This window comes from Ooceraea biroi, chromosome 10 (assembly GCF_003672135.1).
Source record: "Ooceraea biroi isolate clonal line C1 chromosome 10, Obir_v5.4, whole genome shotgun sequence".
NCBI classification, from domain to species: Eukaryota; Metazoa; Arthropoda; class Insecta; order Hymenoptera; family Formicidae; genus Ooceraea; species Ooceraea biroi.
In genome coordinates, this window is record NC_039515.1 from 4,682,036 (window position 1) to 4,706,330 (window position 24,295).

The 24,295-nt window shown below is 39.4% G+C and overlaps 1 protein-coding gene, 1 long non-coding RNA gene and 1 other non-coding gene across 4 annotated transcripts; 2 read left to right on the plus strand and 1 right to left on the minus strand.

The window, feature by feature from the left end:
• On the plus strand, positions 1-24,151 carry LOC105278207. 2 transcript variants are annotated; one of them, XM_011337107.3, is made up of 6 exons: positions 1-328; positions 18,597-18,666; positions 20,504-21,208; positions 22,305-22,551; positions 22,644-22,734; positions 22,848-24,151. In XM_011337107.3, the coding sequence occupies exons 2-6, from the start codon at positions 18,615-18,617 to the stop codon at positions 22,956-22,958; spliced, it is 1,206 nt and encodes a 401-aa protein (XP_011335409.1). In that variant the 5' UTR covers positions 1-328; positions 18,597-18,614; the 3' UTR covers positions 22,959-24,151. The 2 variants fall into 2 exon arrangements, with proteins under 2 accessions (XP_011335409.1, XP_026829292.1); XM_026973491.1 differs by lacking the exon at positions 1-328 and adding an exon at positions 335-454.
• Trnar-acg lies at positions 2,444-2,516 on the plus strand. Its single transcript has one exon. It is a non-coding gene; the product is annotated as a tRNA-Arg (tRNA).
• Positions 17,442-18,590, minus strand: LOC105278206. The gene is made up of 2 exons (XR_893753.1): positions 18,048-18,590; positions 17,442-17,906 (listed from the first exon to the last, which is right to left on the minus strand). It is a non-coding gene; the product is annotated as an uncharacterized LOC105278206 (long non-coding RNA).
• Positions 24,152-24,295: the final 144 nt, after the last annotated feature.

Below are 24,295 nucleotides of genomic sequence, written 5' to 3' on the forward strand. Positions count from 1 at the left end.
CTCGGCGCCCGCGGCGGAACCGCAGTCAGTGCGAACCAAAATGGCGAGTGCGAGGAAGGTTCGCGTCGGCTGGCAGCGCGTTTCGTCTGTGCTCGCGACTTTCTGAACGGGACGCGGGCAATAATGTGATCCACGTGATTCACGTCGGCACTTGCGGCGACTGTGGAACCGAGAATCGACGGGTTGCACGTCTCGTCGTGCGTTTTTTCGACAGTTACGATATCACGCAGCAGCTCCGTCCACCAGCGGCGATCAGACGTCGAGCACCCTCCTCCTGCCGCGGGCAATCTACGGGGTGACACCGGCGCGAAATTTCCCGGAGCTAATCGTGAGTGTTTTATCATTCTTCGCGCGTCGACGCACTGTCGAGGTGTACGTTTACTCGGCGCATCAACGAGGGTTGCGTCACGACGGCGCGCACGGCGGCCGCGCGCTGTCAACATGACACATCGACGTAAATACTGTCATATGCTTATCGACTCTCGCTTATGCATGCGACAAGAAAAGAGGAGAGTTCCGCACTACTTCACTCGCGGATAGCTTACGTAAAGCACCGTAGGTGTGTCGTAGACCGAAAATTACGCGCTTACCTGCGTATTGTCCGCGTTACGTAGACCTTACCTTCCGATAGAGCTTACGCGTGAATTATTACATCGTTTTCGAAGCATGAATGATCGTCTTCGTTTCAGTGTTTTTATCATTTTGCGTAAATGTAGGAAGATGTGTACTAATCTGCAAATATTTTAGACAAAAGGAGGCAAGATAAATCGACCTTTATGTTCGATAACATTGTCACACATGTTCGACATGCAATTAAACGATACGCAGTGATAACGAGATAATGCATTTAATGATAAATGTAGTTTCGCGTTAACGCATCATGAAGCTATGAAAATTATATATAAAATTGGTTGCGATATTGCAGTTACCACGGCTGTACTACAAAGTTATTAAAAAAGGTGTATATTGATAACGTCGAGTTGCAATTATTATCTTGGCTTCTCTGTGAAATTCTCAACTTTAAAGCGAGACCAAAAACAATAGAGAGTTTTGGCATTTTCCTTTGCATGTTGTAGTTATGCTGTGTTTAGTTCGCTCTTCATGTCGGAATTTCTCTGAAAATTACATCGTTATTGATTTTACCGTTGTCGACGCATGTGTACGTTCATTAAAAAACATGACACGCGTCGAACACGGCTATCGGGGACTTGAAGAACATCTATAGAACGCACTCGACCAGTTGCCGCCGATATTCGAAGATGAATCACGAAATAATGTCACGTATATTGTCGCACTTCCGGAATACGCGTTATCTCCTTATCCGATTGATATCACGTAAGCGAGATCTTCGTTTATCGTCTCTGTTTATGAGGTGTTTGTAAACCTGCCCATTGCCAAGCGACTCTGCATTCAATGGACTCTGCGGAAATATTTGTTCATTATTTCTCCTTTTCGATTAATATCGTGTCGAGGCTTTCAAAGTAAAAAGCCGGGTGGACAACTTTGAAATTTCGCGATTGCCCATGCGTTGATACATTTTGCTGAATGTTTTATGTGATGCTGCACGTCACGAAAACGAGCGGTTTGCTCAAAGATCGATACGCGACTGCAATTTGGCGTGAAATATTGTCCTCTTGCATGGAAGGGAATGTAATTTACAACCGGACGGCGGATATTTATATTGAGGATACTGCAGAGGTAGCCGAGAAAATATTAAAGTTATTTAAAGAAAAGACGATACTAGGCTACTAATGATTCGCTTTTATGCATTTGTTAGGCTTATTTCGTTTTTTTTAATAGAATATAATTCCTGCTTGAATTATGTGAATGAAACAAAATATAATGTATAAATAAAATATAATATAGATTAATAGAAATGAACGGTTTATGAACTTCGATGTTCGTCGATGCATTTAAATCTTCAATTGTGAACTACAATGATAAATCTAGGTCAGATTTACAAACCCATGAAGATACTCAAGGATATCCCACAAAAGAAGACCCTCCCACAACACAACAATTTCTGGGATGTCCTCGGAAACTAGGACATCCAGTCTTTTTAATTCTTATTTAAACATTGTAATAGTAAACGGTTATTCCAGAATAATTAAACGCGATTCTTAACAACAGATGTGTTACGTAAATCTAAAATCGTTTATAAAACTTTAGACATCTCATATATGAAATATATCTTTGAATATTTCGATGTTGTTAATAATAAAGGATTTTTATACAATATATAACAATAACAATAAGTTAAAGAAAGATTGACATTTTATTTTTCCACGGCTTTTGCATCCTACGATTTGCGATTAATAAGTTTCATTTTAGTAGCGTTATTTAAAATTAGTGTACAAAAATATCGAATATCTTAAGTAATGATGCTTTTAAATAAAATAAAATTCATGTTTTATGAGTGATTTAAACGACCTCGTAATCAAATGGTCCTGTGGCGCAACGGATAACGCGTCTGACTACGGATCAGAAGATTCCAGGTTCGAATCCTGGCAGGATCGATATGTTCTTTTTGTCATTGAATCCCATATTTTTATGACTCATTGTGCCTTGACTGATCAAAGCATATTGTTCATGACGATTACGCAACGCAACCGGTTTATACACCGGATCTAGCCGAGTGTTACACGATATAGTATATCGAGAAAATAGGATACGGCAAGTATCGATATCATGTACACGTAATTGAGAAAATTTTTCTGTTGCCGGCGTAACTAATTGCACGACTGACGAAACAATTTTGATGTTTGTAATTAAGACGGAAATTACAGCTGCGGACATTTCGGCTATCCATTCGAGCGAATCGAAGTTGTATTGCGAAGTTGTATAAGCGGTATTGTATGATAATTTTACATTCGATAAACTTACGTAAACACGATGGAAGTAAATTTACCACAATAAAATTTTCTTTTTTCTCTTTGGAACAACACGGCGCGTTTGTTGCAAGTTTTAAGAAAATAATTACTTCTTAATTTTCATATGAAGATGATATTGCAAAAAGTGTCTATATTGTTCAAGTCGTAATGCGATAATTGCGATTGTAAACCATGAAATAAACTCGATGAAATTCGTTCGGATACTCCAAAATTCATTTGCAAATTTCGTATGTAATGACACATCGGTGCGCAAAGGGACAATTAAATGTAATTGTAGATTTAATTGAATTTAAAAACGGATTTACTTGAATCTCTCGAAAATCCCACATCCGGTGCATCGGGACGCGCATCGATCTAAACGAGGCGCAACCAGGAACCGAATTTTTCGTGACGCGGCTGACGGATCCTCCGGGGAATGTCCAGAAATAATCTGCGTTCCGGGCGTGCCGACCTGACGCGCGTGTCCACTTTTTTTTTTTTCTTCGCGCTTTAAAATGCACCTCGCGTGCATTTGCACCGGGGAAACGGGAGGAACGGGCAAGCATTTCGAGATAAGTTCTTTTACTCATCTCTGTGACGCTGTCCTGAGATTTCCGCATTTCACACTTTGATAGTTCTAAATATTGGGTTGTTCGGAAAGTAATTTCGTTTTTCACAAAGAGATGTTAGTCGCGTTCCTCAATACTTAACCTTACTCTAAGCGGCAAATTCGTTTTATATTTTGACAACTGACATTTCAGACGTCATTTAGTATCTTATTGTGTTGCGATCTGTCAAGTAATTTTTGTTTGGCATCACATCAAACATGGAAAATCAAAGTGAGCATTTTCGTAATATTTTGCTTTTTTACTACCGAAAGGGTAAAAATGCAGTGCGCTCGCTTGAGAAAAAAATTGTGTGCCGTGTACGGAGAAGATGTATTGAGTGAACGTCAGTGTCAGAATCGGTTTTCGAAATTTCGTACTGGAAATTTCGATTTGAAAGATGCACCACGTTCAGGTCGGCCAATTAAAGCTGATGACGAGAAAATAAAGGCTCTGGTGGATGCAAACCGTCGCATAACAACACGCGAAATTGCTGAAAAGTTAAATTTATCGAATTCGACCGTTTACGATCATTTGAAACGCCTTGGATTCGTTTCAAAGCTCGATATTTGGGTTCCACACAATTTAAAGGAAATTGACTTGATTCGACACATTACCATATGCGATTCATTGTTGAAACGTGAAGAAAATGAACCATTTTTGAAGCGAATCATAACTGGAGATGAAAAATTGATTGTTTACAACAATGTTAAGCGAAAACGATCATGGTCCAGGCAAGATGAACCTGCTCAATCGACATCCAAGGCAGATATTCATCAAAAGAGGATCATGCTTTCTGTATGGTGGGATTGGAAGGGAATCGTATTTTTCGAGTTACTACCAAGCAACCAGACGATTGATTCGAAAGTGTATTGTCGTCAGCTGGATGAATTGGATGCTGCCATCAAGCAGAAGCGACCAGAATTGGCGAATAGGAAAGGTGTCGTATTCCATCACGACAATGTCAGACCACACACAAGTTTGGTCACTCGCCAGAAGCTTTTACAGCTTGGATGGGATGTGCTACCACACTCACCATACTCTCCTGATCTGGCACCATCCGATTACCATTTGTTCCGGTCTCTACAAAATTCTTTGAACAATGTAAACTTCGATTCAAATGAAGGCGTCAAAAATCACTTGCTTCAATTTTTTGTCAATAAGGAGAAGGACTTCTATGAGCGTGGAATCTTAAAGTTGCCAGAAAGATGGCGAAAGGTAGTGGAACAAAATAGCCAATACATCACTGAATAAAATTTATTCTAAATATGAAAAAACCGCCTTTCATTTTTCCTTGAAAAAACGAAATAACTTTCCGAACAACCCAATAGATAGGAGACGAAGCGCGATGTTGGCTCCATGAAGCTGCATGTCACCCGTATGAAATCGTACGTGAATCCTTAAATCGCAAATGAATCCTTAGCATATTCGGACTAAATCGTGCGTATGTATGCATTTGGACGATTATTACATATTACGAGTGTTAATTATTTGAAGAAACGACGGAAGGTATCTCACGGATATCTAATAATTTTAATTAATTTTTAATGGATTGTATTGCTGGTGAAATCATGATCACAGTGTATGCGCGTTATACAGAACTTTGCAAGAGCAGTGACCTATCGGTTTTCTATGTCTGATTTAATTTAACTTCCGTAATCGATATCGAAAACAATTTTAAATATTTATTACTCGTTTATGTCTGTATGTACTTTCTCCAGTTACTACGCTCGAGATACAAGTTTTATTGCTCGATATCCGCTAACACGCATTTCTCCGAATTATTTAATGTCATGTGTGATTAATATACTGTATTATACTTTCAAAAAATATATTTCTAGTAGTTAACTGACATCAACATTTTCACTCTAGCTATTTATAAAGTCGTTACTACAAAATTATTACGTGCCAATTACAATGATGAATCTCGTTTTTACTTTTGAAATCACAAACGGAAAAGATGTTTATGCATTTAAAGTTTAGGAACTTTGAAATCGAATTTGAGATTACAGATACAGATTAGTTGGTACATTTACCGAAAGTATTATCGCTCAATAAAAGAATTGTAACATTTTTACAACAATCGCTCTTTTCAGCTAGCTATTCTTCTATCATTGTCCGCAGTCTCCCTCGGGCTTCCGGCGAGGGTCGCAAATTTCCGCACAGGAAGCCTCTATTTCCTCCGCTCGTCGTGCGAACGACTGAAACGAATCCGATGGTCGCGGGTTACGTTCGTGATATCCGGTCGTTTGCAAAGGATGGACCGCGTTGTTCGGAACGCACGTTCGAGCATCGGTCGAAGAACCCATTGTTGCTTCCACGGCGAATCGCTACCGAGGAAATGTAGTTAAGTGAAAGGGATCCTTCCCCGTCCTCGTCATCTTGAGCTTACGCGAGCGTGGAAACGCCGTGTTAAGGGGGTATTCTAGTGTAGCATGTCAGAAAAATCGAATTTTTTGGGCATATTTTGCAAGTATATGGTATGGAAAATATGTCTGCGAGAAGATTTAGCCCGATTCGCAAAATTAACAAAGTAATAGCACCTAATAGAAAATAACCTCTGGCGCGCGCTCGGCGGTTGGACCGCGCGGCACACAACAGAGCATTGTGTTAGTATTTTAGGTAGGGTCGGAAGATCGTTATTCTTTGAAGGTCGTACATTTGAATTGGAGCCTTTGTATAGTACAGGTTATATAGTACAATGAATCTCTAAATTCATTGATTCGGACTTTTGCTCCAAAACATCTCCATGCTGGCGTGAAAGTTATTGAAATAGCAACATTCTTGGCAGTTATAATTTTCAATAAAGGATTTATGCCAATTTTCAAACTTATGAACGTGATGGGAGTTAGTATTGGTCAGCAAGCGGTGATGTACGCAAACTCCCGGAACGAAGCTCGTATCACCCGCTCGGAGCGGCGCTCCACTAACTTCTCTCGAGATCAGAGAATGAATCGCAGGGAAGAGAGATCAGCTCTGCAGGACTTCTACGAACAAGAGGAATGTCCCCTGTATGGCCCTGGACTAGCCGATTGATCGTAAGTAACATTATCTCTATGTAATCAGTATGAAAAACTTTAAACGTGTTTTTCTCGAAACCATGTTTTTCAAATTGGTTCCCATGATATCTCAAAAACTAGTTAATCAATTGACTCAGGCTTTTGCACACATCTTCAGTATATGTGTGGCTATAGCTCTTACCACAATCAAGTCGAAATATTGTTTTTTGGAATTTCTACAGCCCTTCAATGGTGAAAAAAATGGCACAAATCGAAACTTAATTTTCTCAATGAAGTCGTTTTAAATTTTCAACATTTTTTTTCATTCTGGTACCTGCTATAGCCACACTCATACTAATTAAGAATCTCTTTGGTTTTTTTGTTTCAGATGAGCAGAACAGCTGAAATCATGGGAACCATGGACCAACTGTTTCTTTTTTCATGTTCTTATTTAATATCATGTGCAGCGCTTATTTATAGTTATTGTCTACTAAAAAAATTTGGAAACATACACCAAATATGTATGAATAAGCAGGGAAAACCCTGCCTCAAAAAACCTTATACTTTTTTCAAAAAAAATTCACCAAAATAGCATACAAATTCCGCTTTTACACTAGAATACCCCCTTAATACGGTGCAAATCTCTGCAAAGCGAAAAACGACGGTGAATGAATCCGACAAGATCCTCGCCGCTATTTAAACGCGTATCACGTAGAGCAGACATCAAAAATATGTCGTATACTCCAGTTATCGTCCAGAATGGCGCACCATTAATGGAAATACGGATATCTCTCGATTCTCGGACGATTCAGGAGACTAGATAAAATCCGCGACATCGTTTCAGAATTTATCAGTTTCATCGGACTCTCATTAAATAAAATTGACTCACCTATGTGCGACGCTCGGACGTCCCGAGCCCGCAATTTCCGTGCAAGTACTTCGCACAAGAAGTCTGACAATGTTATCTGTTTCCCCGAGCAAACTGCGGTTTCCTTTTCGTGGTGTGTTATCGGACAGGCGCGTTTAAAGGGAAGGAAATTCCTCGTCGGTCGCTTTCGTTTATCTCGGCTTTTCTCTGTACGCGAACGGAGAGCGGCGCGTGTTACCGCGCCAAGAAACAGCCATTCTCTTTCTCATGCTAGCGCCTTTGCTCTGCTATCGTTTCGAAATATCAACGCGCGCGCGACCGCGGGAAAGCTTTACTTAAGCCGCATAATTCACTATTGTACGTCGTACCATTACGGCACGAGAGATACAGTAGCGATTTTCGTCGACGACGTGAGCAGGCGTGTGTACATATGTACGTGCGTGCGCGCGTACGTGCGTGTAGTATAGGTCGTTGATTAAAAGATATCCATCATGGGCTTCATGCCGCGCATGACCTAGAGGCGCAAATAGTAATCCTATTAAGCAGATAGCTCGTCGAGCATTTATGACCAAGCCGATTTCAGACTGATGCGTATTTACCTGCACGCATCAGGCGTGCGAAACGGCATTCTGTATAGCAGCGGCATCGTTTCGCAATTTGCTCTTGCGTCGGATCGTTGTCGTGATTTTGTTATCGTACCTCAGGAAGAATATGCTAGATAATTAAAAGTATCAGGCACGCAGATTCGTGGAAAACTGTTGTATATGTAAATGATCGTGTTATATTCCTTTCTCTCGTATAACGAGTTCTCTCTGCATGTATTGAATGTTCATTGCAGCCGAACATCCTGTAATTTTTACCATCAACATTGCTAATTATGTTTGACGAACTGGAATTGAATACGCGAGGCACGGGACGACCTTATTGTCACGAAAAATTGCAATTATCTCCTGAAACGTGCGACGTTGTCTAATGTCGCGGAGCTTCGCTAATTGCAAGACTTCACAGTGACGTGCTACTTAAATGAACCTTGCTCGTGTCACAGTTCATCTGTTGTGAGCTGCTGTGTGTCCTTCCGTGCAATTTGCACGGTTTCCAGACACGAATTCCAGACTTGCAGTTTTTCTATGATTTATCGAATCACACTCAGTCTCTTCAGTTTCTTCCAGTCTGGATAAGTGCGATACAAAAATAATTACGATAAATAAAAAATAATTACGGTAAAGATTATGGTAAAAGGCTTCAGCCAAAACGTATTTTAGTCTATCGAAATAACAGTTTTAAGTTTACAGTATATACACATAAAGAAGCTGTGATGTATGATACACGCTTTTTTTCGCGCTGGTGCTATCTGAAATGTTATAAATGTTATAATACTTCGGTTTTCAACGATCGGACACGAATGCCAAATAAAATAGATGATCTTAGGCTGAAGCTGATTAAGTTCATTAAAGCACGTGTGGCAAAGCGTTGCAGAATGGGCGAGCAATATGAGCTTTCGCAAATGCGTTCAGCAACGCACCGCGGGTCGCTTAATTTGACTGCTATCGATTTTGCCGGCACATCTACTTTGCGTATCTATAATTAGATCACATCGTACGCGACGGACTTCTAATAAACGACTACGAAAGCGAATCTTGACTTTCGCTAGTTTTGCAACAACGCATGCGTGACTGGTGTAGATGCATACGAGCTTTCGCTCTCTCACGAATATATAATAGCATATGCATTAAAACTTATTATCCGCGCGTGAAGGTAGAAATTCGCGACGGACGGAAATTATATGTCCGCAGCGTCCTTTTTTTTACAGTTCCACCGTCGCTTGGTAAATATATTTCTCGCCGGATCATGATGTGCGTGTGCCGTGTGGCGAAATATAATGGCGAGTTAATAAACTGATGCGTCAGCTAATATCACTTAACCGATTAAGTAATAATAACCGGTAACAGTGATCTTTTACTGTGTACATATGGGGAGTATTATAATTGCTGATATACCATTTCGCGGGAAGCCTCAAAAAATATTTACATGGATCCTGCACATTCCAATTTATATGTCATAATCACGTGTTGCATGAATCTCTTTGGCTATAATTGAGAACGACTGTTTATTTGAAGAACATCAAGCGTAATATTTTTATTGAGTTTATTTGCAAAAGTCTTCATATTTTTGGTCGTTGTGCGATATCTGATCACTGATATCACTGAATATCTTTAATACGCTTTATACACTTTTAATATACTCAGTTTTCATACGGTGCAATGTTGAGATAGTTTATTCACGGACAACGTTTTCATGATAAAAGCCATGGAATGAATTGACATTGCGATTACCTTTCACACCTCATTGAGCGACGAGATAGCTGTGCGTACCGTTTTATCATTCGTTATCATTTCTGTTAAGTATCCATCTGTTCTTGCCACGATATATAAATAATTCACGACAAATCGCAATCCTGAAGTGCAAATCGAATATAATACGTGTATTTAACAAGACAGAAAATACAGTCTCTGGTAATATTTATTTGTTGCACGCAACGATCGATGTTGTATCTTCAAATTTCCTAATTACAATTACGAGAGAGAGAAAGTCATTAAAATGTAATAAATAATTGATGTAAATTACTAGACGGATAGGGTAAAGTTCGAGAAACCTCTTAACGCGAACGAGGGGTTATCTCATCGACACACTAAAGCGACAAAATCGATATGGAAGCATGTCAAAGGGAATAGCGCGCTAAAGTACTTAGCTAGCCCATTCCACTTAGTGCCAATTAGGCTGGTGTAATTGATTGTATAATATTCTCTAAAACGGAGCGTGTGTTCACTGTGTACCAATTCCTAGGCCGAGCGATCGATTAGATTAGATTAGGTAGCGATTTACGCAGTGAATTGCAGTTACAAATCAAAATATCGGACTATCACTGAACTACAATGAGTTTGATCATCGATGCAATTCACATCGTCACGATACATAAACGATAGATTTTAAAAATCGTGCTGAACGACTAGCGTATCAGAACCTACTTTCGCGGGACGAACGTAATTGACGTTGAATGAACTTGTCTAAATTTTTGATCGTTAAAGATTTTATTTTTACTTCCTGTCATTCACGATTCACGTGAGTGTAGCCTGTCAGAAATATCTCGGAAGGATAAGCTTTGATAAATTCTGCATACCACTAGTTGCGTTCCTGCTATTAGTATCTCGGTTCATAACTTTGGATATTGCTGTCAGCTGAATTTATAATGTTAGTTTGTTAATGTAATCGACACTACGATAGACCTGAAAAAACGACGGGTTGAATACATACGTCTGAAATATGCATGTGTTCCGATAGACACCTATTTATAAAAATAAGAGTAGATTAAAAGAGTGTTTATCGATCGCGATGTCTAACGGGAATAATGCAGTTTGCAGTCGGAGTGAAGGTGTCAATCATGAAAGCGGTGAAGCAGCAATTGATGTAGTCGATGAATTATAAATCTATTTTTGCCCATTTCAACGAACGAGAGAAAAATACGAGAATCGACACCGGATTTGGAACGATGCTGCATTCGGGGCAGTGAACGTGCATGGAAGACAATAGGAGCCAAGAATACGTTTCATGGCAGGTGAAACTGTTACGAAGAATAGGCCAGATCGTCTGAAAATCTGCCTCGTACGATGGAAACCTCTTGGCGTCGGAAAGATTTCTATCACAATACTGCTTTGCGATCGTTACGCTGATAATTTCGCGAGTAATATGAGTAAGTTTCATCACACGAAACATTATGTTCGAACCGAGGGGTCAATCTTTCTAAAATATCGATCTGTACAGTATCGAGATATTAATAGACTGTATGAAAATAATATATATCATTTGATTACGTGTGTTTCTGATTAAATAATATCCACTGTTATCTCAATCAATGATATATCTGCTATATTCTTTAGACCGGTTCTTTAAATCCGGTTAAGTAACAAAAATCGTACTTAATGTCATCATATATCTTCCGCGAATATTTCGTAAAAAGCGCGTGGTAAGGATCTTTCTCATACATCTCAACAATAAACTTGGCTCTGGCTGTATATTCTGGCTCTGTTCATTCACGAGACATTATTAATTGAAACGTGTTGTTGAAAAAGCACTTTTCTACAAGCGCCTCGTAGCTTGATTGAGTCCATGAAAGGCGCGTTGATAGAATACATGAAAAATTGCGTTTAATTTTCCTTTGATCTTTTGTCGGCTGAATGGCTCCTCGTCATGCTGAAGAACTTCGGAAAGGACGTGTTCAACTTTTCGAAATGTCGTTCACTATCATCCCTTAGGGGACGCAAGTTTTAATACGTTCATAAGTGGGGCCTTAAATTGCGCCAGTTTTGCCTACCTAATGACCCACGTTCTCACGTGTGGTACACTTTTGCGTACGATTAATTGGGCGGAAAGGCGATTTCGCGTTTATGTTCCACAATCGGGACCGTGTTCCGAGAACGGTGAAACTTCTCCAGAGGAAATTAGATTGCGATGGGAATGTGTGTATATATATGTGTGAAAGTTTATATCGTGAATATAATATCGGAGGCGATCAAGCTGCACAGCTGGTGCTATCACCTGAATTCGCTCGGAAAGATTGACGTTTCTTTAGCGCGTGATTTTATTCTCTCTGCTCAGTTGTGTATATCATCGTGCGGTTATTTTCGACTTCACTGAGTTTTAATTAAATTTGTTTCTTTTTTCTATGTTCTCTACTAGCTCGCTCTGAAAACAACCTAAATAATTTAGGTTTGGAACCGCGTTACATGGGAGAAAATGCATGTATGCGAGTCTTATTCTGTGTTTATTTGCGGATTTACTCTTCTTATACTCTTCCTGATCGATATCTTGCGCGCGCGCGTTCTTTCTCAGATACTGTTATGAGGATTAAAGAGAATAAGGTGGAAAATTGTAAAAAGATATTCAAGATTAATATTTCATGATATTATACTTGCTGAGCACGTTATGGTCTTCTATCTCACAGTGTAATGTTATAGTAATTATTTTTTATGTGCTTTGTATTATATATTGCGAGCATTGTAACTGATCTGCCACGTGTCATATGTAACGTGGTATTCTTTATCACTTTGGCAATGCACACCGACGGAGAAACATTGCGATAAAATGTCTCGCATAGCTGCAGCGGATACAGCAATCGCTTCACATTCTATGAAAAGACATAAATGGAGGGATCGAACAATTTTTTGGACGCGAGATTTTCAGTCGTCGAGTCGAAAATCGACAATATGACTCACAAAAAAACTATCAAAGAACGTGGCAAAAACATTGGCAATTTCAGATACAAAAGATTAAATAAATAAGTCTGCATTTTAATGATGGAAAAGTTTCGGTTGGTTTGAAAAAAAAGAAGATGAAGTAATTACATCAAAAAATTTTATAAAAATGTAATATATCAAAGTCAAAAACATTTCAACAGATTTTGAAATGTTTATGAAGGAACATGATGATATTAATCTATTTATTGTCGTGTGATTCCAACAGAGACAAGACAGAAATATTACATAATGCTCAGAGATAATTATTCAGAGCTATATCGAGATCTGTATTAACTTGTTTTTCAAGGTTTTTTATAGTAAATCCGAGTTAACCTTCCACATTGGTGATTAACATGGAAAGTGAATCATGTGCAAAGCAACGAGTTTCCATTCGACGCTGATACTTTGATTGTTATCGCGGCCTCTCCGGACATCGTATTTTACAGCAATCGAGAAGCAAATACGCATTCGTGTGTCATGCTCGAACGATTGTATCCCGTCACGCACTTTTATTTTTTGCGGAACATTTTACATCGGAAAATCTGAAAATTTAAAGCAATGCACTTGAATGACGAAAGTCTCGTCGCGCACTGAGTTTTGTCATTTTGAAGAGAACATTTTGAATTGTCAAAACCATTCGTGCCTTTGACACTCGCACACTTTGCGAATATGATGTATAAAGTCAAGGTTTACGCAGATTGTCGCGAGGAGATGGACGAATAGCACGTTGATTACGGCCAGTATTCATAGTCGGATCTTATATTTAAAACTGTCTTAAGTTTATCTGCAGAACCGGTGTGAACCTGGCACCTGACTTTAACGAAATGAAAATTTTCGGGCATATTTCGTTTGTACCTCGTTTGTACCTGTTTGTACCACCGTTCGTTTCGTTTGTACCTCAACAGTTTAAAAGTTATAAGGGGTCAAACAATAGCCAACACCCGACTAAAAGATATCCGAATTTTAATAATGCCATTCGAAAGAGCATCGTTTGTACCTTCAGGAACTATCGTTTAAATCGTTTGTACCTCAACGGAACCGGAAGTACAGGCTTTTCAAACAATAGGTCCAAGAGGTATCTTCGTCAATTTTTGAGATATCGCAAAACGGCTAACGGCATTCGAAAGATCATCATTTGTACCTTCAGAATCCACCATTTAAATCGTTTGTATCTAAAAGGAACCAGAAGTACAAACTTTTACAAATTTGAAAAAACACGTCCAAGAGGTACCTTCGTCAATTTGTGAAATATCACAAATTGGATAACGGCATTTGAAAGAGCATTATTTATACCTTCAGAATCCACCGTTTAAATCGTTTGTACCTCAAAGAACCGGAAGTACAAACTTTTAAAAATTTGAAAAACAACGTCCAAGAGGTATTTTCGCCAATTTTCGAGATATTCGAAAACGGCCAACGGCGGTCGAAAGAGCTCGGATAGCGCCTGTTTGTACCTCCGTTCAAATCGTTTGTACCTCAAAGGAACCGGAAGTACAGCATTTTAAAAGTAAAACAAATAGTTGTTCGTACCTCCGTTGTTTGTATTTGAACGGAGGTACAAACAGGCACTATTCGAGCTCTTTCGACCGTCGTTGGCCGTTTTCGAATATCTCGAAAATTGGCGAAATACCTCTTGGACGTTTTTTTGAAAAGAGTACAGTACTTCCGGTTCCTTTGAGGTACAAACGAGGTACAAACGAAATATGCCCGAAAAATTGCATTTCGTTAAAGTCAGGTGCCAGGTTCACACCGGTATCTGCAGATGCTGTATAGATCATTTCATTGGCTACGGAGTATCTGAAGATATACTTAAGACGGTCTCAAATATAAGATCCGACTATGAATACCGGCCTACGACTACTGACTGGACACTGTAATTTGACGGTATGACATGGACGATAAATTGCATCGTAATCTTCCAATGACGCGCGAGATAAACGAGCTGAAGATAGCTCGGGATATAGAAAATACCGTGAACAAAGATACCGTAGACGATGGAATGGATCGTACTTTTTAGAATAGAACGATATGAGAATAAAAAAAACTGAAATCAGAAGTTGTATAAACTGCGTTAATTTGCACATTAAACGCGTTGTCTGGTTCGGCGACTTCATACGCGGCGGTTGTTGAACTTCGTCTGTATACGGCTGCGCGAACCGCGAAACGGCCAATTTTTTTTCATGAGCTTTCACGAGGAGCATGCAAAGCACGCAATAGGAACGAATTCATTAAATCAATTACCTCTTTGGTCTGAAAACCAAGTGGAACGAAACGCGGCACATATGAGAAGCGAACGCATCCCGCGTCGATTTGCCGTTCGGCGTACTTGTGGCCTTTGTGTTCGCATTAGCCCGCATCTTCCAAGCTATCTTCCGACATGAAATTGCGCTTCTCTTTGACATGAAATCATTGCGACCTCTCAGAATATCGAAATGTTGAATATTTCGAGTATAACTCAACTATTTATTAATATAAATAGAGACTCGCATCTGCGTGCAAAAATTTAATCGTTAATGTTTTCCTATTTTTTCCTTGATTAATTGTGATATCAGGGTGAATCACTGATGCTTCGAGTTGTTGATATACGTTGATTTACTTACAATAGGAATCCAGGAGAGAAATTTTGTAATTTTAAATTTGGAAAAATTATTCCGAGAACTTCTCTATTAAATACCTGATTACACGTGTACTGCATATTTCTCCTAATCTCTGAAATTTGCATACATTGTGACGACGTACATACATTGTGATGCATGTACTAGCATGACTAGCAGTATGAAAAGAAGATAGGAACTCGTTTCTATCTCCGATGTCGGACCATCATGCACAAGCAGTCGGCATTGGTGTTTCAGCGTTAATGCTGCAGTCATTAGCAGGATGCACATTTAGGCACATTTTGTATTTTTTCAGTCTGGAAACGAAGTAGGGCGAGGCCTCAGCACGCGGAAGCGTTATATAACGCGTGATGTGCGTCACGTTCCTTTTTTTCCTCTGTTCGCAAACACTGCGTGCAAATTCACATTTGCGGAATCGCATTGCGGAGCACGCTCGCGCGTATTACGTTCTAGTTGTCTTGCACGAAGCCAATTAATATCGGCGCCTTAACGTGACCCAGTAGTTATTTATTCGTTATCCTTTTGATCTCAAAACGAAATGGAACGCGGCGCAATGCCGCTATTCGCCGCTGTAAACGGGTCAAATTGAGTATGCATTTAATTCGCGGGGATTAACGGAAGGCGTGGGTTTAATCGAACCTGTCTTGCTTACGGAAATCAGCGGTTTGCAACGCAAACGTCGCCGATACGATAAGGTAAATTGCAATTTCGCGGCGCATTAGTGCGAACAGTATTGTTCATGTGTAGAGAATAAGGCATACAGTACGTGCGTTTATTTCACTAAAAATATTTTTGTTTCCATATTATTTTACAATATAAAGAACCTTCAGTCTTAATTTTCTTTTCATGATTTTCACGTCACACGATCTTTTCCTATTTTATAATATTCTTTAGATGTTAGGATTATTGTAAAATTGGTACGCCTATGTGCGCTTCCGCACGCGTTGCGACGCGCGAGGCCCCGACATGCGCGCGCGTTTCCGGTCCATGAATGAAGTCGCATAATCGATGCGGAGAGTACATTGTCAACGAGGTGGACCTTTTGTCACCCAGAAGAGAGGAGCGGCCCTGTTGTCGCGTCTTTTGTTCCTTTTGTCTTTATTAAGTCTGAAATTACCGGTGGGAAAATCGCGCGACATCCTCCTCAGCCTCTCTCTTCTTTTTTTTTCTTTCTTTCTTGCACCGCACGCTTTTTTCTTCCTGACTTTGGTTTGCCGCGCAAAGGTGTGACTGGTTACGACCGGGGAAGCATGACCGGCTTGACTAACTGTACACGGAGGAGTGTGTCTCGCATGCTCCTTAATTCTGTAATCACTTTGCTCAAGGAAGCTCGTTTGCACAGCCTCCGAACGGACTTGTTTAGCCTCTGTTGAGTTTTAATACCACGATCCACGACTTACCTGAAAGCACCTTCTTCTCTGTATGGTACTTTTTGCTATCAAGCCTTTGCGAGCCTCATTATGAGGTAACTATTTTAATTAATATTTGCATTCACAAAAAATTTATTAGATTTATATCGACCTGTTTGTTTGTGTAATAATTTGCTTTATTTCATTGATAGGTTTTACTTATTCTGAATAAATAAATCTTGTTTGTTTTAACAATATCCTCTTATGTCGGAAGGCAGCAATTTTGTGAAATCGGTTTATTAGCTTTATGTATGTGTACGTATGTGTGTGTGCATGAGGGAGTCTATACGTGTGCAAGAATGTAGGAAAGTAGAATGCCTGCAGCGGATGTTTTTACTTAAAAATCTTTCGCGTGTAAAACATGGCATGTGCACATGACGTGAAGGACGTCAGGGAATAGCTTAGCTACTTGTGGTGTTTCGCAAGAGTCTCACCAGCAAGTTTTAACTCCTTCTGCAACAATATCTTTTGAAAGTTTCAAGCGTGCGTTAGAGATTTCCGTAACGTTAGAGCTTGAAGAAGATTTAGGGCACAAGTGGATAACTCGCGGAAGTTGATTTCAAATGAGACATCAGTCGATGGTACATCTTCGTTTACGACTTAACGTCGTCCAGTATAGACAGAGAGTAGAGACAGAGGGATTGCAAGTTGCAACAGATTGCAGCCAGCAGAGCATGACCGTCGCGTTATATTCTGCTGTTCAACTATCGCATCTTTCCGCCACAATTTGTGCGTGCGTACACGCGAGATAGATCGGTGCATAAGTGAACGCAGTATGAAAGAGTTTTGATTTATCAATCTTTTTATTATTTCATTAATTTTCATTAGGTGAATGTACTGTCTTGATAATAAATCTCTTTATACGCATTTCTCGTAGTGCAAAGTGTTCTCTTGTGATTCTCAATGTAATCCGCGAAAGCTTCTCAAAATCATAGAATTTCATAAATTTTGTAGGAATGATTTATTTCTATTATAAATTGTTACGTGAATAATTTGCGATTTAGAGTGAGATTGCATATAGAATCTTTAGCAATTCGGCTGCATTTAAAGCTATCCATCATCGCTTTGTACACACTGTTAGCTACGACTTTGCATGCAATTACGAATGCGTGCGAGTTTATCAAAATGGACCAGACACTCCGCAGGCTCTCGCTTATAGCCACGAATGCTGCCAACGTAAGCATCCACGTAATCCACATCAGATTGCATACGAACATCTGCACTGCTCAGTCGACGACACCAATAAACTCTGTAATAATAATTCTGTAAATAAATCTGTAATAATAATCAAATTTGCATCGCGTTATTTAACGTAAAAACTCATTACATTTTTCCTTCTTGCGTAAATAAAAGGTCTACTTTTCTAAATACTTTAAAGATAGATTCTTACTTTACATTTTTTTCGCATAAAGTTTCGCATTCATCATGTCGCACGTTTTGCACAGAAATTTATACGAATTCACCCGAAATCACTTTTATGCATGGCGGGAATGCTTTCCACCTTCATGTGAAGAAGTAGTATAAATCTCTCCGAGTAATCTCGGATTCGATTCTGGAACGAGTAATGTGACACATAGCTGTGCAATTTCCGTATCGTGCTTTAGGTAGCTTACAATTTTTCCCAACCGGTTATCTAGGAGCTGCCGCGTACCTGAAAGCTGGATATCGTTGCCGATATCGCCCTTAAAATTCCTCTTGCCGCAATGACTCACAGATCTTATGATTGTGCAACTCTAGCCACAGATTACTCACCGGATTTTAACACTCTCTTCTCTCGGTGACGAGGTGACCTACGTCAGCCGTTGTCCACTCGTGCGAGAGTCTAAATGCTGCGGAGAAACGGCATTTTAATATGTTTGAGCTAGGCTGTGAAGCGATGATTGATCGCTCTCACATTCCCTGCACTCGTTGCTACATAGAGATGTATTCGTATTTGCAGATACATCCAGATGACGCGATGACGCTACATTGGTGGATGCACTGGTTCTGGGTTACCGCGCAATTTCTCGGTGAGTCATCACACATATTACACTTTTTATCAAATGACGCCTTAACGTAGTAGTGATCGTATGATTTACCAATTATCTTCTATTAACTCATTGCTGCATTAAAATTGATTTAAAAATGTGAACATTATCTTCTGCCTCGTTAGAGCTTTATGTAAATTAACTACTATTAAGGATTCGAATTGTAAAAAAATTTTCAAATTCAGTTTTCTCAATAAACGATATACCTATTTAAGTGAATACGATTGAAATTTAATTGTAGCTAAATTAATATTGGGTTGGCCAAAAAGTAATTGCGTTTTTTTAATATAAATAAAAGGCGAATTTTTCATGGGAAACAAAAACTTTATTAAACAATATATTGTCCATTTTGTTTGATTATCTTTTGCCATTTTTCAGGCAACTGCATGATTCCGCGCTCAAAAAAGTTCTTATCTTTTTCAGCAAAAAACAATTCCAACAACGATTTCATATCCTCATCAGCAGTAAAGGTTTTACCATTCAAGGCGTTTTGCAAAGAACGAAACAAATGGTAATCTGATGGTGCCAGGTCTGGCAAATATGGTGGATGTGGTAACATCATGGTAACACATCCCATCCAAGCTGCAACAATTTTTCACGAGTGACCAAACTTGTACGTGGTCTAGCGTTATCATGGTGAAACACAACACCTTTGCGATTCACCAATTCTCGACGTTTCTGTTTGATGGCATCATTTAATTTATCCAGTTGACGACAGTATACGTCTGAATGAATGGTTTGATTCCTTGCAAGCAGCTCAAAATACACAATACCTTTAAAGTCCCACCAAACTGACAGCATAATCTTTCTTTGGTGAATATCTGCTTTTCAAGTGCTTTGAGCAGGTTCATCACGCTTGCTCCACGATTTCTTTCGTTTGACGTTGTTGTAGACGATCCATTTTTCGTCGCCTGTTATCATGCGTTTCAAAAATCGATCAGTTTCCTCACGTTTCAAAAGAGAATCGCAGGTGTCAATACGCTTAGTGAGATGAATTTCTTTCAGCTCATGTGGTACCCAAATATCGAGCTTACTAATGTATCCAAGTCGTTTTAAATGGTTTTCAACACTCGATTTCGATATGTTAAGATTCTCAGCAATCTCTCGGGTCGTTAAACGCCGATTGGAATCGATCAGTGCCTTTATTTTGTCATCATCAATTTCGATTGGCCTTCCTGAGCGTGGTGCATCTTTCACATTAAAATCTGCAGATCGAAATTTAGTAAACGAATTTTGACACTGCCGCAGTTTTAAAGCATCTTCGCCATATACATGACATAACTTTTTATGAGCTTGCACAGCGTTTTTCCCTTTTCGGAAGTAATAAAACAAAATATGAGGAAAATGTTCTTTTTGATTTTCCATTTTGAAATCGACGGCAAACAAACAATTGTTAACGAAATCGTGTACTTTCTTTTTCTAAAACAAGCTTGAACTGTGAGTTGTTAACCTACATAATGAATTTGCGGTTTAGAATGAAGTTAGTTACATTTCAAGATATGTATGTCCATCTATTGGAAAAAAAACGCAATTACTTTTTGGCCAAACCAATACATGCAATTAAACTTTTTATATACGTCTAACTATCAACATATTATACGTGCTATTAAAAATTAGGGAGACAAAAATAGTAATTAGTCAAATTTTTGTTAGGAAAAGATTCGACTTGCGGAATAATTCATGATATGTGAAGCTTTGTACGTGTAGTGTTTGCAACACCTCATAGGGTTCACGCTCCTAACTTGGAAAATTTGCAAGGGTGCTCTGCAACATATATAATGCGATATATAATTCAACGACTACTGGTTTTCTTTTCCAGTGATTCTTGGGAGTCCCTTGCCGTCTACCACATCGGATCCCGTCAATCAGTCACAACCGTCCTCGATCGAAACCGAAGATATTTATCGTACATCGAAGTCACCCAGGCCGAGCTTCCGCATCGCCAAGGCCATTGGACTCTATCCACAGACAAATACGGCCGTGGTGCCTGATAGGCAGCAGCAATTTGTCACCACTATCGGTCCTCTGTCATCGGAACGTGGAAGCACCATCGGAACGAGCATCCACGACACCGCAGAGTTGAGCTTCCGCAGCAACGTCACCAACGTCGAGTCCTTCAGCACCGAAACGCCGCCGCAACGTGCCACGGAGAACGTTGACAGGATCAGGAACTCGACCACAAAGAAAGACAGCAAGATTACGTGGATTCTGACGACGAATAAATCGTCGGGCAGATCCAAGTACGATCAGGAGGCGAGAAATCAGTCTAACGCAGCCAGCAGAAACATTAGCCTCGAGGAAGTCGAGGATCTCACAGTGTTACCTCTTCAAGAAGAGATGTCCAAGGTCGATTTGATGCTGACTAACAGGACGAGATCTTCCTTTGTGACATCCTTGTCTGCAGTCGACGCCGCGGGCAGTAACGCCGCGATCAGGACATTCAATCGGTCCGAGGACGAAGTCGAGATCGACGAGGAGATTGCCCAGACGCAGCACTTTGCCACGGCGGCGTCTATTCTCGAAGGTAGAAAAGCTTGAAGAGGAATGTGTCACGGCGAATAAATACGAACGAATAGCTACGGGCGCTTAGTCGCGATGTTATCTCGCGTTAAATAAAAGATTGACATTGTATTTTAATTAACGTTGACTTTCGCGATGCTCAACCTTGGTCTCTTTGTGTTGATTTCGTCCTGCTTTCTAATGATAAATTTAATTTACTATTTCATCCAACAAACAATGGAGATAATCCTTGAATAGCGTAAAGTAACGTAGATACAAGATATTCCAGAAGTCTTCACGTGTTGCGTTGAGGTAGCAGTTAGCGAGGAAAGGAAAGAATGATGTATGAATGTGTTAAGGGGGGAGCCTGCTTTAGAACGCTGAAAATAAGGTATATTTTACGAATTGTTTTTGGAGAAACTATACAGCGGATCATTATAAAACTTTTATGCATTTATTAGTACATGTTTAAAGATAAAAAAAATTATTTTTTCATTTGAATATATCGCTTGTAGAGGTCGTCCTGGAGAAATCTTAGTGCAGCCGCGTCGCCGGCATTGCAAATTGGTGAGCATTCTCCTGCCTCCAAATTTCGTCTGAACTGAAAAATTGAAATATGTTCTCGTTATTTATGAATTCCCATCGTCGATGAACCAAAGAGAGAAGAAAAAAGTTGAAAAGTGTCAAAATGGTGGAGCTTAGAACACAAAAGTACGATTTTTAGGCAAAGTTTTTGAACTTTTTCATGCAAAAATAATTGTTTAACTTAATGTTTTTATGAATATTAAAGGTTCATCGACGATGGGAATTCATAAATAACAAGAAAATATTTCAATTTTTCAGTTTGGATGAAATTTGGAGGCAGGAGAATGCTCACCAATTTACAATGCCGGCTGCACTAAGATGCCTCCAGGACGACCTCTACAGGCGATATATTCAAATAAAAAAATAATTTTTTTATCTTTAAACATGTACTAATAAATGCATCAAAGTTTTCTAATGATCCGCTGTATAGTTTCTCCAAAAAAATTCGTAAAATTATACCTTATTTTCAACGTTCTAAAGCAGGCTCCCCCCTTAAGTACCTTTCCTGTGTAATAATGATGGAATCAAATGTGCAGTTGGCGTGAGCGAGTCCACTCGTCTGAGCAGAGCGAGGAACACCTTTATCACGCAGCACTTCCAGCGAGATCAAGTGCAAGGAGATAATCAGCCTTCCGATTACATCGACGCTGGCAATAGCAGCGACAACGACGCCGAGCACGACTCGGCGACGTCAGCCGCGGGTATAGCTGCTATTACCGGCAGCTGTTTAGCGACTGTAGCTCTGCTCAGCACAATGGGTAGTCTCGGATTCATTATATATAGGTAATGAACTTGACGTAATGCGTTTTTAATTACGCCTCTCTAAGCATTTGCGCTCCCTAATGCGTTTATTCATTAACCGTTTTTTTTCCCAGGCGCAAGTACTTGAACCCTCCACAAACGTTGAACAGTGACAAGTGCAGCAATCCCGATAGCTCTGGTTATATCGATGATTCCACCATTCGGGTTAGTATTAATAGTAATCCAACAGTAAAACGAAAATTTCTTTCATTTTATTTTATTTTAAGAAATATATTATAATTTTAAGAACCATAAAAATATGTTCGTTACATATACAGGATAATTCGGAGGAAATGTACAGCTTGGATAACGATTCCTTCCTGAATTCGCTGGAGGCGATGACAATACAGAATTATTGGACGGACAGTGTGAAGCATACGAAACTATGACAAAAGAAGATAACCCATCCCGGAAGGAGGATTGAGACATTCAGCATCTCCGACGGTGAAGCGCACGAGCAAATCTCGCTGCTTGAACAATAGTACTTACACGTTCGAGACGGCTGTATTCCGCAAGAACCTTCGTTGCCCCGCGCATCCGGAGGCGGCGATGGAGTATGCAGCGCTCGTACCGAAAGTCGTTAATCAGCCTTAATGGGCTGCGACGAACGTAGCTACCTTGAAACGTTACCACTGTACGACGTAAAAGAATTGTAGATCAAAATTGCGGGACGATGCGTATACGTATACTATCTCGTTTCGCGAAAGTTGATTTCACGTCACTTCCATCGTCTCTATATTTTTCTACGGCGCATGCGCGTTGGCAAAGTCGTGCTCACGCGGTAAGCGGCGCAGTTATCCCCGAGTATTTCCATTAACGAGATAAGTGCAATAAATGAGAACTCTATGTACTTTATAATATTATCAGATTAATATTATAACACTATTCTAGCGAAGTAAGTACAAATAAAACTACTTATAGTCCGCATTACCTAGAATTTTCGCTAAATTAAAAGGAAAAAAGGAGAGATAATTTATTAAGGATATTAAGGTAATTCTTAGGAGTATATTTATAGTACAATATTTTCCAATAATGTGCGAGTTGGAACTTGTATGTACAATTGTACTTACTAATGTCTTTTTAATCTTGGATTGAACGCCCAATTATTTCTCTACAGCCTCCCTTTGAAGTTACATGAGCAATTCTGCGATAATTAGGTCGGTCCATATTTTGACAGTTGCTTAAACTGATAGCTTAAATATTTTCGAACATTGGATTTACGGAAGATCGGACCAAATCGTACGTAGATCTAGCTTTACGCCTTTATGACATATCCAGAAATAGAAGAAACGTTAATTCATGTTTTCCATTACGAATCTAGCTTGTACCTATGTACATACGATATTGTTGTAAAACGTTTTATGTATAGATGTGCAAATCTCTGGCGTCGCGCCAGCAGGGCGCGATTAATTTTAAGTAGCTTTAGCGTTTGTCCAGATATATTTCTATACATCCAAAAGGGATAAAAGACAGAGAATCCATTGTGATAGATTGTAGTGTTTAAAATGAATGTAAGATTTATCATTGGTCCGTTTATGGTAAAACGCGGTTGTGAATAAATATGTTCGTGTATTATACCTCATTACTGCTGTTTCTTCCTTTATTCACGAATTGTGTTTCTTTCGCTTTGAATGAAGAATTTTTGTTATTATCTAGATTTACGACGTTTCTTTTGTAATAGTGCGTAAGATTATAGTTTTTATTTAAATAAATAAAAAAACAATTT

Coding starts and splice junctions, on each gene's coding strand:
- LOC105278207 (XM_011337107.3), top strand. CDS start 18,615: ATGACGCTACATTGGTGGATGCACTGGTTCTGGGTTACCGCGCAATTT. Junction 21,209..22,304: donor GGCGGCGTCTATTCTCGAAG/GTAGAAAAGCTT, acceptor TCAAATGTGCAG/TTGGCGTGAGCGAGTCCACT. Junction 22,735..22,847: donor TCGATGATTCCACCATTCGG/GTTAGTATTAAT, acceptor TTACATATACAG/GATAATTCGGAGGAAATGTA.